We start from the raw sequence: 21,084 nt of genomic DNA, 5'->3' as shown, positions 1-21,084 counted from the left end.
TTTTCATGACACTTGACTTAGATTATTATACCTGAAAACATAAACCTATTTTCCTTAAGACTTTTTATTTAAAACTTTAGAAGAATAATATTTCTTGTTTTGACGAAGTCTTGTTCTGACAGTCAACAAGTTCTTAGTTTGCTTTAAATCTTTTTTTCTGATCAATTTAAGTAAAATTGATAAAGATAATGCTTTTATTAAATACAATGTTAACAGTGATTCTCTTTGATGGGTCGGGTCATTTTGTCCTTTGTATTTATAAGAACAGAGCGATCAACACAAGTAATTGCCAAGCGTAATTCTATAAATGTATAAATTAATGCAAAGAGTTGAAAACCGCTGACACCAAGGGCAGCACTGGTAATTCTCAGTAGCACAATTACGTAAGTCAGTTTATTCACTAAGTCTGGAAGCTCTTAAGTCTCAAATGATCCATCCCCCCATCTCCTTATCTGGTACTTCTCAAATTGAAAGGGGATCCTGATTATCTGGGATATGAAATGCAAATTTTGAATCAGTAAACCTCCGGGCGTAGGACCTGAGATAATACTTATTTGACAAGCCTTCTAGGCTGCTGCTGGGCAGTGATCCACAGGTTGGATTGTCAGGATACCCTACAGCACTTAGAACAGTGCCTACACTTAAGAAGGTCTGATAAAGGTTAACTATTATGATTATTGCTGAGAGGTGCAGGAATTCCAAATCTCGGTGTGTCGTGGGCAGTGGTACCAAGAGTTGTGCAGCAGTGAGAGTTTTTCAGTTGGATACCTAACTAGAATCATTTGATACACTCATTGATGGATTTTAGTAACCCTTCAAAATGTATTCTGTGACTCTCTCATTAGATTTCATACAAATAAGTAGCCCTTCGTAGGAAATAAGTCTATGGTGTGCACATGATTTGCTGCCCAAAACTGCAGAGAAGATGTACATGTTCAGACAAGATGCACCCATCGGGAGGACTGTCACATCTTTCTGGTGGGCCACAGTTTCAGAATCAGTGACTCAGGAAACAATCAATTGGTGACCACTTACCCAGTGTGCCCAGGACATCCTGAGGTCCCAGCATAATCCATAGCACTGCCCCTGTCACAGTGTCCTGGCTTCAGCAAGACATCGTATAATGATCCCAATTATAGCAGACAGTGGTGGCGAGTTCCTGGTTTCATTCAACTTGCCTGCTTCTCCCCAAACTTTCTAGTACGTGAAAAGAAGAGAATTCTCGGTCAAATCATCCTTCTTGGCTGGCAACGGTTTGGGCCCTAAATCAGGCTTATGTTCAACAATCCTGAACTTTCGTGTGCAACACACGCCAGTGTGTGTATTGTGGAAGAAACCTAGTTTCATGGGGAGTTTCATCACTGGTACAGTTTGCAGATGCGTTCACTCTGAACTTCCTTTGTAAAGCTCTCATCCTTTTCACAGACAAAACTTTTTGGGTTCCAACCATTTTTCCTAGGATTACACAGAAATTCTAAACTCTGCTGCTGGCCTGTGAGATATGCTTGAGCAAAACTGACTAAAGACAAAAGATGTCCCCATCTAATTGAGTGAGATGCAACAACCCAACTTCTCTCTTGCCGTGGGTGGGGTGGCCTGGAGGTTAAGACAATAACTACAGGTACCAGACTATCTGGGATGAAATCTGCATTCTGTCACTGACTGGCTGGCCATATTAGGCATACTGTTGAATCTCTTTCACACCATTTCTTCATCTGCCTCATAAGCATATTATGAGAATAAAATGTGTTATTTTTTTGGAAGCGGCTTAGGGAAGGCTTGGCACAGCAAAAGCCCCCCCATTTGAACCTTAGCCATTCTTAGCCATACCTGAAGTACCTACTTGCCGTCTCTTAAATGTCCAAGTGAAAATGTAACCACTGTGCAAAATCGCAATCCAAAAAGTATGCTCAGTGTTAGCTACAGTTGTAGAATTGGTCATCGTGGGAGATGATTGTCACGTTTCAGTTTGGAGCAGCACCTCCTTTTAGGTATCTTGCATCCCAAATTTGTGATGGGTTGAAACGATCGTTTTAGTTTCAAATCTCAAGGAATTTGAACATAAGAGATTAAATTTTATATAAGGTTTTTTACCATTAACATGTATTCTTTATATGTCATTACATAAAAAAAAATAGAAGAGAACCTAAATAAAATAAAAAAGGTATAAGGCAGAGGAGGTAAAGGAAGGCCAGGAGGATCAAAACAAGCTGTGCACTTTCTTTGTGGGTTTAAGGTTGAGTCTAAAAAGTTGTTCATTATCTGCATCTCAGAAAAATGCAAATGCCATTTCAACTTCATGGGCACAATAAGTTAAGGATACCAGACTGCCTTTGAAAAGCTTACTTTGATCTTATGCCAAATGGCAAAATGAATGTATTAAATTTTAAATCGTCTATCTTCAGAAGGATGTGATATGGAACATATTTAGGAATTAGCCTTTTAACATTAAACATACTAAAAATGTCCTCATCAATTATTGACAGCCCTATATTAAAACAGAGGCTTCACTTCAGTCTTGAGAAGAGAGAACACTATTTGTTTTTAGAAGTACATTTCCTACCTCTTTTCAACTACAACACTGTTTGGCATTCTGGAAAGAAATGATGTCCTAAATTGGTATTTTCGCTGGTGAGCAGTTTTTCCCATTTGCCTCAGCAGGCTCGTGACCCGTAGTTTAGAATTCAAATGAAATGTGTTCAGCGGGGTATATTGCTAGGAAAATAAGTGTTGTAAGAAACATGTAAGAGCTGACCCTTAAAATAATGCAATTTCAAATCTCATTTGTTTTACATTTTGTACAATTCTCTAAGTATTTAATAGCAGTGCGACTGAGTAACTGGGCCATGCCTATAGAAACAGGGCTTAGGACCAACTATTTCTTATTTTTGTCCTCTTCTTCCTCAGCCCCCCAAAATAAGGTTTCTTAGAGGTGACATCAGATTATATATAAATCCTTTGATAATGCTGCTGTCCTGCCTGGAAGAAAAAGCTTCTTCTGAGGGCTCCTACCACCTTTCCACACGTCAAAATTCCAACCCTCTCTCATTTACCATTTCTTCCCTGAAGTTTCTCTTGACCCCTGTTCTCTCTCTCTCTCTCTCTCTCTCTCTCTCTCTCTGTCAATACATTATTCTGAAACGAGATTCAGAGTGCTGTAAAACAATTGAAGGAAGTAGAGCTTAAACCTAGATGGAGGAAGGGTATGTCAGGGGAAGGGATCAAGGAACACTTTTGGGAAGAAACGTGTACCATTTGATTTTGGGTTTTTGGCTTCCCTATTATAATATGGAGGATTTTAATCCATATGTTTAATACGTATCTGTTGATTTTATTGAAGGGTAGCTTTGAAGAGGAGAAAAAACTCACCAAAAGATAGTGGGGGTGGGGGGAGAGGACTGTGCTATTTGCATTGCCTTGTTCATTTCATTACCAAATGAGCCCTTCCCAGAGTGCAGGCATCCTGCATGGTACAGAGGGCACTCAGTGATGAACACATGAGCAAGGGACATAGAACCAAAAAAATAAAAAATAAAAAAAAAAATGAACCACTCTGGCTCTTGAAGTTCTTATAGCTTAGTTAATGAGGGAGCAGTTCCCCTCACTAAATGGATGACTCTGTTACGGGACCAGGGTTGGAAGGATGTTCAAACCTCAGTGAGATGCAGGAGGGATTTCTCAGCTAGAGACCTAACTGGGACTTGAGACACAATGAGAGGTTATCTGATGAGGATGTAATAAACAGCATGAGGACTATAGTTAATAGCACTGAATTGGATATTTGACAGTTGCTGAGGAGTAGATCTTAAAAGTTCTCATCACAAGAAACAATATTTGTCGCTACATGAGGTGATGGATCTTAACTAATCATATTGTGTTAATCATTTTGCAGTATATACACTTATGAAATCATGTTATATACTTTAAACTTGTACAATGTTATATGTTTGATATATCTCAATAAAACTAGAAAAAGTAAGAATACGGGAAAAGAAATTACTTAAAGGAAAAGGGTATCACTGGCGGAAGAGAGAGCAAGTGAGAGAGGCTTAAAGATACAGAATAGCCTGCTTTTGGGAACCTGTAAGTGGAAGTTTGGCTGGTGTATAAAGGATATAGGTGAGGGGAAAAGTAGAATATGACATTAGTGGGGTGAGTGGTGGCCATTTTATAAAGGGCTTTTAATACTAAGCTAAGCCTTATGCTAAAAGTTATGTCCTTTTATAGCTGCCACAAAACCTATGCTAAAAAGGATTTTATAGAGGAGAAACACGATCAGAATTTTCTCTTTTAAAAGGACTTCTCTTGCAATAGACTTTCAAGGTTGATTCGAGGATGGCCAGGCTGAAGCTAGGGAGACTTAGCACAGTAATAATGTGAGCTGTGGTGAGCCAAAGAATTGGGGGTAAGACGAAGGGCAGATGAAAGGCTGAGAGCAAACAGGCCTTGGTGACTGGTAGGATGTAGGGTGAGGAAGAGGGAAAAGATCAGGACGATACTCAGCTTTCTGGCTTGAGCAACTGTGAAGGTTGGGGCCATTCACTGAGATAGAAGGGCTAAAGATTTAGAAGCCCCAGCAAAGAACTTGGCTTCGGAGTCTTTAAGTTTAAGGCACCTATTGGATACCCCCAAAGGAAGTGTTCAGGAAACAGTTGAGTACGGAGAATAGAGTTCGTGGAGATGAGTTTTTCTAAAAGTGAGTTGAAGTGTGTTGGGACAGGCGAAGGAGCAGGTGGGAGGGGCTTAACCAGTTGCTCCTGGGTCTGAGCTTCAGATGTTTTTGCTTGTGGCTTGCATCTTTGTAGTTTGCTCACTGTCTCTCTGAGCCCCAACTCCTGCTGATGGTGAAGGGTCTTCAAAGGCAGGACTGAAAATAATTACCTGGTTGATTTCCTCCTTAGAATTATTTAATTTACCATGATGTTTTTGTAGAGGAAATTTGTGAAGCTTACCAGCCAAGAAAGAAATCTTGATGGTTAATTTGAACTCTACATTTTAAGTAGAGAAGAACATCAATAAAATCAGGTTATCATAATTAGACTTAATTTTTAGATATTACTCTGGGCATTCCTATAATTGCTCTTTACAATCTTTAAGGATTTGATACAGGTACAAGTGTAGTCATAAATATAGATAGATGTAGGCATAGATATAGATATACTTGGATCTAGATAGAGGGAGATTCATATAGCTAGAACCAGCAGGCCAAATAAACACATATTTTCCGGGATTCATAGTAATAACAGCTCACACACACTCTGCTCAGCACCTTTCTAAGCAATTTAAATGTACTAACTCATTTAATGCTCAGGACACTCCTATGAAGTCAATAATGTTATTATCCCCATTTTACAGATAAGGAAACTGAGGTGTCAAATAGGTAAGTTAATTGCTCAGGGTTGCACAAATCCTGGGTTCTAGGATTTGAACTAGGTAGAGTGACTCTAGAGTCTGTGCTGGTAACATGGCCTTATGCTGCCTCTGTTTACCTACATCTAATAGAAAAATCAATATCTAATTGGATTTAAAATGCAGTTCCTGTCCTCTTGTGAGACTGGGTAAGCTGTAAAGGAGGCTGTGTATTTCATCAATTACACATGCACAATTAGAGCATCTATCTAATCAGGACTGATGACAGCTCCACTCATTCTTGCAGATTGATGATCAGAGAAGAGTTGATGGCCCAGAGAAGGATGAAGCTGTCATTAGCCCTCAGGAAATGCCTTGAACCAAGGCAGCTATGATATTATTATAAATTACCTGGACTGTCAGATCCTTTCTTTGTATTTATAACCAGGCAGATATGGCCAATTTTGTGGCATGTGATAGAGACCTGTGCTCATCACAACTCTCTCACAAGTCTCCAGTTTTGCCAGGTGCACCCCTCCTACCCCCAGTAACTGGGGTGCTCCTCTTTAATACTTCCTATGTATTCAGAGACACCCTTGTGAGGCTTACAAGTGTCCTGGAGGCAAGTAGGAAGCATGCGGGCACCCTCAAATGGTATCTTGCTTGGCACAGCCAGGTTCTGTAACCCTTGGGCATGCGATGGAGGCAGTGTGACCCACCAGAACAAGCCATTCAGATGCTGGGAGGGTTTCCCTCATTCCAGGGGAGAGTACGCTGCACAGAGTTCTACTCAACATGGGTCCTAGACATGCAGATGGTGCCACATGTAGGTTCGTCTCTCGGTCCCCTCATCTGACACTTACCCCCCCTTACTGAACACCTGCAGGACAGGTACCAAGCAAGCCCCTAAGCAAGCCTCCTCCTCAGTACTCCATCTTGGGTTCAGGTGGGCTCCTATCAGAGCCATCTATAATATGATACACGGGCTGAAACTTTACAGATGCAAATTGCTTGGCTCTCATTCTGCTGGTTCAAATACCATTTCATTAGGGAAATGAACCTCATCAGCTAGAAGTAATGTAAGTGTTGCACTTGTGTTAGCTGTTCTGAAAACCTAGACTCCAGAGTCCTTGGTGATGGCACCATAGACTCAGTCTCTTCATCACATTTCCTGGAAAGTGAATGAAGTATTAGCTGTAGGGCCCCTCATTTGCATGGGCCGCTACCAAAACCCTGGTAGGGCTCTGGCATTGTGTTCACATGGTCGTATATTTTTTGATAAAATTGACAAAAGTTACTCCTTATGAGTTTTTTCTTCTCATTCTAAAAATAGCAACAAAAAAAATCCCACTTTTGTGCCGAATTTTGTATGAGTTTGCCTAAAGAGGGCTTCCCAGGTTGTCAAAGCTTCAGGCTCCCCAATACTTAGATTCACTGCTGTTCAAAGATCATTCCAGTTTATAGTCTCTGTACATTTTCTTAGTTCTGGAGGAGTTTTGTGGTTTTTGTTTTTCCAGTTCTAAATGCATGGATGATGGCTTGGTGGAATCACAGAAATGGAGACTTCTTTAACCAAAGAGAAGTAAAAACACATTCTCGCATAACGGTGGTGCCCAGCCACAGGGAACATTAGGGCCACCGCTGGGAACGAAAGAATGGAATCGAACATAGACCATGGATAGCATTCTGCTGAGAGAATCCGGTGGTGAATCCATGAGGTTTTAGGACAGAGCGGGTCCTTTTAGAGTTTGAGGTCAAGGTTTAGATCTCTGTCTCCCCAAGGACTCCAGGGAGAAATGCTAAATTCGTTTGTGTCTTTATCAGTGAAGTCTCTTTTCTTGAAACAGTTATGTGACACGAGGTCTGTCCACTCCTTTTACCAGTTAAGGAGGGTTGAGAGCCTCATTTCCATGATGATTTTTTTATTTAGGTCATATCAAGACCATTAGTGCAACAAAGCATGATTTAATACAAGACCTGACCTAAGAAATCCTGACAGGTTAAAATACAGATGTACAAAACCCCTCCATGCAGGCCTGGTTATTCCTTTCACAAAAGGAGTCTGCCTTATGGAAGATTTACAATAGAAGTCCCCTTGATAGGAGGCCCTCCTAAGCTGCCTAGAAAATCCAAGGTGATCCCTAAACTTGGCATTGCACATGACCTGCTCGTGGTATCCCTTCAGAGGTGGTAAGTCTAAATGAGTTGTTTCATTTTTTGGCAGTTTCTGGGAGGTATTATCTGTGTCATTTTGAGAGAAGCTGAATTTCATATTAAGATAATTTATCCCCAAAGGGATCATAAGTGAGAAAATTGAAAAATACATAAAGGCATACAGCATTGTTTGGAATGCAGATAAAGGCTCCGCTGGACTTCTCTGGTACCACGTCCTCAGGGACAACCCTGTTCTTTCCAATTGATGCGGAAAGCCTCTCATTCTTGTTTTTCAGACTTCTCAATTGTTTGCGTTTCATCAATGCTATTTATGTAGAATAGATAACTAGAGCTTACTGGTTCTGGGTTTGCTAACTAGTTCGTTGGGTAACTGTGGAGGAGGTCATTAACTTCTCTGGCTTTCAGTTGCTTCCTACACTAGTCAAGGATGATAATTCCAACTCACCCTCAAAGGGCCTGTTCAGAAAGGTGAGGATTCAGTGAGATAATATTTTAGACAATATCGTTTATCTGCAGCCTGCCTGGCGTAGAGTTACAGTGAAGGTAATATTTTAATATTCTATAAAATACCTTGTAGCATCAACCAGTCAAGTAGAATATATTGAACATTCTCTTGTTCCACCCTCTCCCTATCCCCAAACACACACATGTACACACACCTGTCTTGCACACCCGGTGCTGGAATGACTCAGCTCTCTACTTCCTGTGCTCCTAGAAAAAGAAAAATGGCGTAATTGTATTGCCTGATTCTATTAAAACTGTACCATCCCCAGATTCAGTTGGTCACTTAGTGCTGCATAACTGCCTGTATTGGTTTCCTAAGGCAGCTGTAACAAAGTACCACAAGCTGAGTGGCTAAAAGTTACAGAACTTCATTGTCTTAAAGTTCTGGAGGCTAGAAGACCAAAATCGAAGTGTCAGGAGAACCACACTGTCTCTGAAACCTGTAGGGGATCTTCCCTCATCTCTTTTTAGCTCATGGTTGTTGCATTCTGTTGGCAATCCTTGGCATTCCTTGGCGTGGAAATGCTTCCCTATAATCCTCTGTCTTCATGTGATGTTTTCCTTATATCTCTCTGTCTTCACATGGCTGTCTTCTTATAAAGACGCAGTCATGTTGATTTAGGAGCCCAACCCACTCCAGGATGACCTCATCTTAACTAATTATATGTTCAGTGACCCTATTTCCAAATAAGGTCATACTCCGAGGTACTGGGGATTTCAATATACTTTTTGGGGGGAGACGACATAATTCAACCCATAACACGGTCCTTTGATTCATCCGCATTGACTCTCCTTCCTTCTGATGACAGTGGCTGTTCTAAAGCTTCCTCAAGCTCCTCAAGCCTTCAGTCTCCCTTCACCTTCCCTACTCTGAACAGAGGAGCTCACCTTCCACTTTCCAGAGGAAGAAAGCCATCTTTAGTTTTGCTTGTTCCGTTTCCAAACTCACCCACCCTCCCCTAGTCACCTCCTCTCTCACAGGAAGAAATGCCCGCAACTGTTCCTGAAGACTCTTCTTTTCTCCATCATCTACTACCCTCTCCCTTCCCAGTCTCTTCTCTCTCCTTCACCAGTCGTTTTAGTTCCTCAACCAATCAGTGTCTCCTCACACTACTGAGAATCTTCTCGTGACCCTGACTTCCAATGTGGTTATCAGCCCCTCTCCTTGTCACTGCAAAGCTCGCTTTCTCCAACTTTCCCCCTGTTATTTACTCCACAATCTACAATAATCTGTTTCACCTCCATATGTGTTCAGATAGCTCTCAGTAGGATCCCCAGGGATTTCACTTTTGCCAACACCACCCTCATCCTATTTGCCCTTCCTGCAGCTTTCAATTTCTAAGCCCACATGTCCTTATGTGATCGCTTTTCTTCCTTAAGATTCTCACAAGACCACCTATCTTCACCCCTAGCCAACCAAATCTTTACTTTTTCTGAGGTCCTTAGTACAGCAGTCCTCAAAGGGAGGTCTACAGACCCCTGGGAATTCCCAAGACCATTTCCCGTGAGGTCAAAACTATCTTCATAATAATATTAAGTCAGTGCAAAAGTCGTTGCAGTTTAAAAGGTTAAGAATAATTGCAAAAACCACAATTACTTTTGCATCAACCTAATACTAAGACATGATTTGCCATTTCAACCGTGTTGACATTTATACCCACGGCACAGAAGCAGTGGTGGTTAAAACTTTGATATCAATCAATGCAGTGGCACCAACCTGTGCTAGCAGTATTTGTATCCTTCACAACCACACACTCACAATTAAAAAAAAAAAAAAGGAAGAAAGAAAATACCAATTTTAGATAAGAATATTCTTGATGAAATGGTAAGTTATGAATTTTATTAATTCTTTACCCTTGAGCCTTTTTAATAATCTGAAAAATGAAATGGGGAGTACACATAAAGCATTTCTGTAGCATACCAAAATACAATGTTTGACTTGAGGAAATATTCTGAGCCGTTCTAAGCTGAACTAGGCACTTATTTTTCTTATGCAACACCATTTTGACTTGAAAAAACAACTAACAGACAAGCTGTTGTTATGCAGACTTAGATATTTGGCAGCCATTCTCTCAAAAATGAATGAGTGAGCATGTTACTTCAAGGAAAATAACTGACAATGTTTCCTGCCAATGATAAAAACTGAACTTTTAAGCAAAAATTAGAATTTGGGAAAATTTGTATCCATCAAAATTTTGGAAAATTTGAATTTGACAGCTTTCCAATCTGTAATGACTTTCTGATAAGATACGTGGTAATATCAATGAATGTGATTTTTGATATTGTGTAGTGAAATGTGTCAACATTTGGAAAAGACGAATGACTCAGGGAACCAACATTTTCCAAATGACCAATGCACACTATGACAAAAGCATGCATCAGTAAAAAATCCATTCAAGGTACAAAATAGATCAATGAGTTTTAATGTAATCAAATAAAAATGTTTGATTATGGCTTCAGTTTCAACATTGCAGTGCACTTTAAGTGACTGCCACTTGTCAAGTTTTAACGCCGTATCAAGGAAGAATACTCACCATAATTTGAAAGGCTATTAAAATGCTCCTTTCTTTTCCAACCACATATTTGGGTGAGGTCAGTTTTACTTCATACCCTTCCGACAAAACAGCATAGTGCAACAAATTAAATACAGAAGCAGATATGAATTCGAGGTATCGTCTATTCTGTTAGACATTAGCAAACATGTAAAACAATGACAATCTTCTTCCTGAATATTTTATGTTTTGGAAAACAGTTATTTTTCATAAAAATATCATTTTAACATATAATGGGTTTACGATTATTACTTATAAATGGGTTTGTAAATATTTTTAAATCTCTCAGTTCTAATTTCTAGTACAATAAACATTGATAGATAAAACCTACATTAACCAAAGTTCTATAGGATCCTCCATTATTTTTAAGACTATAGCAAGGTCCTGAGACCAAAGTCTGAGATGGCTGCTGTAGAATTTTACTCAAACCAGTGGCTACAAAGAGAACTAGCTATTGAGGAAATGAGGAATTTATTGGGTTTGTGGGGTACCACACTGGAGGAAATGCCTGCCAGTGGACGATAAAATATTACTATGTGCCTGGTGGGAATCTGGGCATCAAAACCGAAGAAGAGTTGATGCATGGGCAGGTGGAGGACCCCTGCAGCTGGCTCTGTTCATGTCACTGTTTTGCCTTAGGGTACATCTGGTGGGCTCACTGTGCTGGATCTGCCTCTAACCAGTTTGATCTGGTATCATATTGCCTCAGCAAATGAAACGTTTGTCATGTCACTTATGGAAAAAAAAATACAGATGGCCAGCATGTTCCTAATTCTCAGCCAGGTATCACCCTCCTACACACACACAGAGAATCCCACCCCCTACAAGTTCCCAAAAGACATGTGCAGAGAGGACACGTCAAGTTACTGTTATTTGTTTATTATTATTATCATTATAGAGTTTGGTCTGCAGATGGTCTAGTGAAAACTCTACACCCTGAGCTCTGGGCCAAGCACCAGTTTTGGTGAAAGGGCTCTTTGGATTTATCTGCCTAAGCCCCAAACAAGGGGTATCCAAAAGGTTTCTGTCATTTGCCGACTCCAGCTTGATGGTCGTAGCTGCCCAGACCCCTCTTTTGAGGAGCAGCGAGGTAAACAGTTGCCATCATTATGGAGATCTGCCAAGGCCTCCCAACAAAGGAGCACTTAGGTCATTAGTGTCACCTCCCCCCTAAGCTTAAAGCCTGGATTCCTTGATTCCTTTCTCCTAATCCAGGCTCTGAAGGCCAAACAACTTTAATCAACTGAGATGTAGGACATTTAGGAGAAATACAGAATGAAAGGCAGTGAGTTAGAGAAAAAGAGCACCTCCCCCGCTGAGTCTTGTCTTAATGCCCAGGCTGAGGCCTTGGGGTGGGGATAGGGAGGTGGAAATGGAAAAACGTTAAGCGACAAAGAAAACCCAAGGATTTTGTCCTAAAAGATGATACTCTACATAGAACTAAGAGTTTTTAATCTCTTAATTCTTCCCATTCCAGAAAATTCCCCAAATTAATCAAACCACCAGCTGTGCTTTGACCAGTTGAGAATACTATCATATGATTCTGGGGAACCAAAAAGCATTGCATTCACCAAGATTTCTGTTCAGGAAAGCACAGTGTCATTGGGAAAGAATTCCTTAATGAGCCCACTTGGAGTGGTAGCTGAGCCTGGGAATTGGCTGAACCGAAGGCTTGAGAGATGAGACCAAAAAAAAAAAAAAAACACTGGCCAAGGAACAGACAAGGAAAGACTCTTGTTTTACTCCTGATAGAGAAAGGGGAGTAAGAATTGAGGCCTGAAAAGGGGGAGAATAAGCCCTTAACTCTCTATACTGTCATGAAACTTAAAAAAAAAAAAAAAAAACTTGCTTTGAGTGTATTCTTTGGGGTTCTGTACTGGATAGATATGGTATTAAAGAGAGAGTGTGTACAAACACAGGAGTCAAAAATGGGGAGAATATGGAGGGCCACATCCTGGGGAATCTGAAAAATGGGCAATAGCATTTGGAAACATCACAAGCCAGGGACTTGGGGTCTGAGACAAGTCCATCTGGATGCCCAAGAAGCAGGGTGACCTTCTCTGATATATGACTTCCTCTTCCTATGCAATTAGAGGTCAGGGAGTTTACAACCCCACATCATCTTAGATGAGTCACACATGAGCATTGGATCAGTTTATTGCTATTCATTTCTTGCTCTTATTAAAGCAACGTCATTTTCCTCTCAATCTGGCAGTGTAATTTTTTCTGTAGTTGAAAGCATCTCTATATTTGGGTCACAAGGACGTGGGCCAGGTTGTGGCTCTGCCACTAACTGGACATGTGACCGTGGGCAGTCCTTATCTCTTCAGACCTCAGAGTCCTGATTTGTAAAATGATACAGGAGAGGAGGGAAAGGTTGAGTTAATTATCCCTTAGATCCCTTACCCATCAGTATTAATCTTTTGTGCATCTTCATTCCCACTTGTACTCACTCTTATGACAAAATACCTCTTATTGTAGAAATAGAAGAATCAGGGTTTTGTTGAATAGAAGTCATTTCCTTAGTTGCAGTCTGCCCTTTAAGAATATGCAGTAACTTAACATACACTGGTTTTGTTACTTATAATAAGGATTTTTTTTTTAAGCTAAGAGGAACCAGACAGATGGTGTTACACACACACACACACACACACACACACACACACACACACGTATATATCATTCTTTAATTTTCCCTTTATGCTTTTTTTCAGTCATATGGGTATTCTCTTATTTGTGTCTATGTCTGCCTCTCACATTAGATCACTGAGAGTCACAACAAAACGATACTCATCTCTGTATCCTCCTAAAACCAAGAGACCATGCCTTGTACAAAGTGAGCATTTAATAGAGATTTATTCAATCAAATTGAAAATTGCATTGAAGTGAAATTTTTAAATAATTGCTTTGTGTTGTGGTATGCTTGGTTATGCCTGAGGAATAAAATGATCCCCATATCTCAGTGGTTTAATGCAGTAGAGGGCTATTTTCTCCCTTGAACAAGGCAAAGTCATCTATAGGATGGGGTGGGAGCAGGGAGAAAGATATCTGTGCTCCACACAGCCACTCAGGGACCCAGGCTGAGGAGAATCCTGCTTCTGACTGATGTACCATCTGGAATACATGACATCTTCAGAGGAAGAGACTGAAACTTTTCTCAAGGACTTTTTCCTGCCTTCTGTACACATTTCATTGACCAGGACTAATCGCATGGCACTGTGTGACTAGAAGGGGTTGGGGAGTATGGGCTCCCATATCTTTAAGCAACAAAAGTGCCACCAAGATCAAGCATCACTAATAATGTCTACCATATGCTTTCTTTACTCAGTAGCTGTAATGTTTTGGAGATAATGAACTTTGAGAATCTTATGACAGCTATGATCTCTCTCCCCAGAAAGAAATACATATATGCAGAACCTTTCTCAGCATTTTGCCTAATTTTCAGGTTTTTCATGCACATTTATCCTCTACAGATCCCTGAAAACTGGTTATGAATCTTTCAACTGAATCCACAGGCATGTTTAGCACCTGGTAACAGGGCGACGGATGAAAAAAATATATAACCATGTTCTGTTTTAAATATATGTGAGGGACAGACTATTTACTTACTTAGTTATTTGTTTCGTCAGATCAGGCATCATGTCAGATACAGGACCAATGCATTTTCCTCTGTGTTTGTTTTTATCAGGAAAAATTTGAGGGTCTGTTCCGGACTTACGATGACTGTGTGACGTTCCAGCTGTTTAAAAGTTTCAGACGTGTCCGAATAAACTTCAGCAATCCCAAATCTGCAGCCCGAGCCAGGATAGAGCTTCATGAAACCCAGTTCAGAGGGAAAAAATTAAAACTCTACTTTGCACAGGTAAGGTAATTCTTAGCAAAGTTAATCTGTTTGACATACATTATTTTTTTCTGTTTAAAATGTAAATGGAGCTCTTCTCTACTTGCAGATTGATTTGTAGTCCATAATTAGTCCACTGAGAAATAAACCTATATCATGATTCCCAGTAAGGGACAACATGGAGGTTTAGATAGCAGGTCTGAGGGCTGAGAACCTTGGCTCTAACCTGGGCAAGTTACATAACTCACAGGGTCTCGGTTTCCTCATCTATAAAATGGGGATGATGATATACACCCCTATACTGTTGTTATGAGGATTAAATGAATTATTGAGTATTAAAATGCCTCGCATTTGGTAAATGCACAAAAAAACGCTAGTTGTAAAGAATGATCTAATTGCAACTACTCCTAAACTTCCTAATTAAGTTATAATTAAAACTTAAATTATATGACAGTCTTAGTAGACTGTATACCTTTGCAGTGATTCACATTCATGAGAAATCATTACAAGCTATGGATCATTACAAGAATCAATTTTGTGTTTTACTTAATACAAAAAAAATAAAAAGGTCAAGACAAACAAATGAGAAACAAAAACTCATAGACACAGACAATAGTTTAGTGGTTACCAGAGGGTAAGGAGGGTGGGGGGTGGGAGATGAGGGTAAGGGGTTCAAATATATGGTGATGGAAAGAGAACTGACTCTGGGTGGTGAACACACAATGGGATTTATAGATGATGTAATACAGAATTGTACAACTGAAATCTATGTAATTTTAGTAACAATTGTCACCCCAATAAATTAAAAAAAAAAAAAAAGAAAAGAAGTGACTAAATGCAAAAAAAAAAAAAAAAATACTGGCTATTTCAAAAAGGGATGAGTAATTCTTGACAAAGTACACAAAGTCCACAGCCATAGAAAATCAATGTTCATAACGTTCTATCAGTGTCTTCACTTCATCATTAGATATCTTGACCCATCTCTTATTGGTCAGTAGGGATTGTTTCCACCTTTGGCGTTTACAAAGATGGTACAGTGAAAAGAATATAGACTTTGCTTCTTTTCAGGGCTGAATAGTATTCCATTTTATGTACATGCCACATTTTCTTTATCCATTCATCCACTGATGGACTTTTAAGTTGTCTTCATATCTTTGCTATTGAGAATAGTGCTGCAATGAACACAGGAGTGCTATCTTTTTAAGAGCCTGTTTTAATTCTTTTAGATAAATACCCAGAAATGGAATTACTAGATCATACTATGGTTCTATTTTTAATATTTTGAGGAACCTCCAACAGTGTACAAGTGTTCTAATTTTTCCAAATGCCTGCCAACACTTGTTATCTTTTGTTTTTTCAAGTGTGAGGTGATACCTCATTGTGGTGTTGATTTACCTTTTCCTGATGATTAGTGAACTAAGTGAGCATTTTTTCATATACCTATTGGCCATTTGTATATCTTCTTTGGAAAAATGTCTATGCAAGTCCTTAGACCATTTTTTAATTGAGTTATTAGTTGTTGGGGGTTTTTTGTTTGTTTGTTTGTTTTCACTATTGAGCTATATGAGTTTCTCATATATTTTGAAGACTCATCCCTTATCCTATACGTGGTTTGCAAATATTTTCTTCCATGCTGTGGATTACCATTTCACTCTGTTGACTGTTTCCTTATCTGCACAGAAGACTTTTAGTCTAATATAGTCCCACTTGTTTATTTTTGTTTTTGTTGCCTGCGTTTTTGGTGTCGTGTTCATGAAATCATTGCCAAGGCCAATGTCATGAAACTTTTCACCTGTATTTTCTTCTAGGAGTTTTATAGTTTCGGGTCTTAGATTTTAAGTCTTTAATCCATTTTGAGTTGATTTTGTGTATGTTATAAAATACGGATCCAATTTCATTCTTTTGCATGTGGATATCCAGTTTACCCAACTTCAATTGTTAAAGAGACTGTCCTTTCCTCATTGTGTATTCTTGGCACCTGTGTTGAATATCCGTTGACCCCATATGTGTAGATTTATTTGTGAGCTCTCTGTTCTATTTGTGTATATGCCGGGCTTTGTGCCAGACCCTACTATTGTGATTACTATAGCTTTGTAATATATGTTTCAATCAGGAAGTGTGCTGTTCTTCTCAAGATCGATTTGGCTATTTGTGGTCTTTGTGGTTCTGTATGAATTCTAGAATTATTTTTTTCCATCTCTGTGAAAAAAGCATCATTGGGATTTTGATAGGGATTGCGTTGAATATGTAGATTACTTTGGGTAGTGTAGACATTCTGCAATATGCGGCAACATGGATGGACCTTGAGGACATTATGCTGAATGAAGTAAGCCAGTCATAGAAAGACAAATATTGCATGATTCCACTGATATGAGGTATATAAAATGGTCAAATTTATAGAATCAAAGAGTGAAATGATGGTCACCAGGAAATGGGAAGAGGAGAAAATGAGGAGTTACTAATCAACGGGCATAAAATTTCAGTCAAAACAGATGAATAAGCTCTAGCGATCTGCTGTTACCCCATTGTACCCGTAATCAACAACAACGTGTTGTGCACTTAACATGAGATGTTAAGTGTTCTTATCACAATAAAAGAAAATTAAACTAAAAATTAAATTAAAATTAAAAAGAAAAGGAATTGAGACTTTGGCCTCAGACCCACGTTCAAATCTTATGCTGCTAATTAGTTGTGGGACTTACAGAAATCTCAGTTTCCTCATCTATTAAAACCCTTAAAAAGTTAAACGTAGAGTTACCATCTGACCCAGCAATTCCATTCTTAGGTATATATTGAAAAGAATTGAAAATGGTCTGAAGCAATCACGTGTACACATATGTTCATGGCAGCACTACTCACAATTGTCAAAAGGTAGAAATAACCCAATGTCCATCAGTGGGTGACTAGACAAACAAATTGAGGTCTATCTGTTCAGTGGGATATTATTCAACCGTAAAAAGGAATGAAGTACTAATACATGCTACAACACTGATGAACCTTGAAAACATTATGCTAAGAAGTGGAGGAAGCTAGACACAAAAGGTCACATATGCTATGATTCCATTTATATGAAATATCCAGAATAGGTAAATCCAGGCAGGCAGAGAGCATATTGGTGGTTGCCAGAGTCTGACTTGAGACAGAAGTGTGGTAGTAACTATTGACTGGGTACACGTTTTCCTTTGGGGTGATGAAAATGCTTTGGATCTAGATGGAAGTGGTGTTTGGTTCTATTAGTACAATGTGGGGAATATGCTAAATGCCACTGAATTGTTTATTTCAAAATGGTTAATTTCATGTTATGTGAATTTTACCTCAATTAGAAGGAAGGAAGGGAGGGAGGGAGGGAGGGAGGGAGGGAGGGAGGGAGAGAGAGAGAGAGAGAGAGAGAGGTTTGGGGACCAGTAGCATCAGCATCACCTGGGAATTTGTTAACAATGCAAATTCTTGGGCCCCACCCCAGATCTACTGAATCAGAAACTCCAGGAGTGGGGTTTAGCAATCTGTATTTTAGTAAGCTTTCCAGGTTAATTCTGATGCACGCTAAAGATTGAGAGCTACTGTTTTATGAATGAAATAAGCTGATTGAGCATGTGGTGTCTGGTAAGTAGTAGTTAGTAGTCGTACTAGTATAGCCTGGTCCATTGCTTCACTTGTCACAGGCTGACAGTGAGACTGGATACCTTCGTGTACCAATGAGGCACATCAGAAGCCATAATGAATCATGTGTCTTCTTTTCTACTCTGTTTGAAAGGTTCAGACTCCAGAGACAGATGGAGACAAACTGCATTTGGCTCCACCACAGCCCGCCAAACAGTTTCTCATCTCACCCCCTGCCTCTCCGCCCGTTGGCTGGCAGCCCATCAGCGATGCCACGCCAGTCCTCAACTATGACCTCCTCTATGCCGTGGCCAAGCTCGGACCAGGTAAGCTCTGTGGCCCTTTTAAAAATAAACATTTGTCAGCAACCTAGAAAAGCCAAACAAGATGAACGACCTTGAAATCCTGGGTTCACGGTCACGTTTGCATTTCTAATGGATTTATTGCTGTATGTGGACAATGCGAGAATGATGAATGAGAATGCAGCATCACATTTTGTACCTGCTCAGAAGCAGTTCAGGAACCAGTACTAAAATGTCAGGCTGTGCAAATTCTGGGTTGCAGTGCAGATATTTTAAGATTGCAAAGAGCTCCCTAATTCTTAGGAGATTTCTCTCTGTATCACAAGAAATTTGCTTCCTCAGAACAGGCTAAATGACCTCTACTAGCTGGCATGAGGCCTCCATGCTCTGCCTCCCTGTTTTATTGCTGTCACAGGTGTGCCCAGGGAACCCTCTGCTACAAGACAATCAGCCTGTCTTGTAAGTGAAGCCTCTAAGTACCCAAGGAGTTGGTCACAGTAGCCTCAAAGTTTAGAAACATCGTGAGGTCACTTTGTTCCAACGTTGGTGTATGTATCTCAGACTCGCTCCTTTTCACTGCCATATAGTGTTCTGTTGGGTGAATATACCGTCACACGTGATTCATCCGCTCTCTGGTTGAGGGACATTTAGATTGCTTCCAGCTTCTTGCCGTTACAGCCAAAGCTACAGTTAACATTCTCACACGTATCTCTTATGCACTCGTCCAAACATTTCTTTATGTTTTATACTTAGAAGTGATAGTGTCCTTAATTTCAGCAGATGTTGCCACATCTGCCCCCTTGTACTCCAAAGTATGTTTTCTATAGTATAGCCGGAGGAGAAATGGTGGGAAATGGAGAGACAGCAACCAGGTGGCAGCGGAGGTTTTGGGTACTGTGGATCCCAAGGGAAATAATGGCCATTGCGTCTGCTCCTTCTACTAAAGGTAGTTCTCCTGAGGTGAGAGGGGGCTTTAAAAATAGAATCCCAATGCCCTGACTGTACTCCAAGAGGTTCTAATTTTATTGATTTAGGTAAAGTCCAGGCATCCGTGTATTTTAAAAGTTCCCTGGTAATTCTGATGTGCAGATGAATTCAAGGGCCACTGCTAGCCAAATGCCAAATGTCGGGGATGATACATTTATAAGTTCTTGCCAGTATCCTTTAGCGTGGTCAGGAAAACATTTGGACCAGAATCACCCCTCCCAGAAATCTGCAGTTTTAATCATCCCATGTGTTGATTCTTGCATACACTGAAATGTGAGAAACCTGGGAATTAGAGTGACCCGCTGTCCTGGTTCATCCAGGACCGAGGGGTTCCTGGGAACTTTCACTGCTAAAACCAGGAAATTCCCAGGCAAAGCGGGGAGAGCTGGTCACCCTCCTGAGTCCTCAGATTAGGGTGAGGCTGACCTGGTTAATAAGCAGAGATACGAACGATTAATATCCCCATTTAACAGAACATTGAGCTGTAGAGCAGTGAGCAAACTTGCTCCAGGTGACAGAGCTGGTTGGTGGCAGAGGCAAATGTCAAAGTTGGCTCCTCTGACCCCCATTCAGCCACTTCTGATGGCCTTCTGTTAAGGATACTGGCTGCCCCAGTGGACTTGAAACCTACTCTGCTCTAACACAGGCAAAATGTGTATCGTAACCCTGAACTAACAATTATCTCTAACACCACTATAACTTGAAGAAAGCCTAACCGAGGGTCTGGTAACTGTGCAAAAGGAGGCCTGCGTACTACATGTGCACGTGTGAAAATGAGGGTTTCCTGCTTTTGAAGGATGACTGATATTTTGTCCCTGGGATACCTGTCTCTCCATCTTTTGACAGTAATTTGAGGCTGTTTCTCTTTGTTTATTTACTTATTTGTCCTTTTCCTGTGTCCTTGAAGCTTCTTCACCCCACACAGATGAATGATTTGTATGTCACAACTGAGTTGAAAATATCACAACGGTCATTTTAGAGGCCTGGGCCTCTGGCAGCTGTTTCAGCTGCAATGATGAGGGAGGGGGGCCACACCCTGCACCCTCCCCGCCCACATCTCTACCCGCTCCCCAGTGAGGTGCCAAAGCAAGGAGTTGCTCCTGCAGTCTCTTCATGGCACTTTGCACAAATGCTCACTTCTCATTATAGTAATTTTATATTGTTCAACTTCCTGTCTTCTCTACTTTTTGAGAGGAGAAAGCATGTTTTATTTATTTTGGTATTTCCAGTGCCTAATGGCACCTTGCACGTAGTAGATGCTCAATAAATATTGAGTGCATGAATGAGTGAATAGATAGAGCTATTAGCCTGCCTAGAGATAATTTCTTCCCTGGCAAGTTGTTCTTTTCTATGGCTTTAGCCATATTGAGCCAGGCAGCACTAAATTAAGCTTTTCTCCAATGAGAGGACTTCTAGCATTTCCTTTTGGATAAAAAAAATGATTTAGTAAAATTCATTTTTAATCCTTCAGCAGAATCATTTCAGGAACAAATTATAACTCATTCCATGTGAAGGGATGACCTCAGTTTGGGGAATGCAGAAACAAATTAGAATGAAAGCAGAGAAAAGCGTCTCAAATGATCAAAGGATGGAGTTTTGCTTTGGAGGAGAGACTGCTAACGCTACATTGGTAGAGCTGGGTGACTAAGAAGAGATGCATAAATTAGAAAACACTGAGAAAAAGAGAGTCTAAGGAAAGAACATCCTGGGGCTAGCACACAGGGCGAGAAGGTACGCAGGATCACGTCTGCAAACAGGCTGGCTTGTGGGAGCT

At 40.2% G+C, this 21,084-nt stretch overlaps 1 protein-coding gene across 6 annotated transcripts in view; it reads left to right on the top strand.

The window, feature by feature from the left end:
- RCAN2 (regulator of calcineurin 2) overlaps positions 1 to 21,084 on the top strand; it is a 246,312-nt gene that overhangs the window by 209,902 nt on the left and 15,326 nt on the right. For all 6 annotated transcript variants that reach the window (XM_019734719.2, XM_019734722.2, XM_019734723.2 and 3 more), the window contains 2 exons: positions 14,269 to 14,442; positions 18,176 to 18,347. In XM_019734719.2, coding sequence (XP_019590278.1) covers positions 14,269 to 14,442; positions 18,176 to 18,347 — 346 coding nt within the window. The remainder of the gene's footprint in view (positions 1 to 14,268; positions 14,443 to 18,175; positions 18,348 to 21,084) is intronic.

Source organism: Rhinolophus sinicus, linkage group LG05 (genome assembly GCF_036562045.2).
Source record: "Rhinolophus sinicus isolate RSC01 linkage group LG05, ASM3656204v1, whole genome shotgun sequence".
NCBI classification, from domain to species: domain Eukaryota; kingdom Metazoa; phylum Chordata; class Mammalia; order Chiroptera; family Rhinolophidae; genus Rhinolophus; species Rhinolophus sinicus.
The sequence above is the reverse complement of the archived record's forward strand: the minus strand, read 5'-3'. Positions and strand labels throughout refer to the sequence as shown.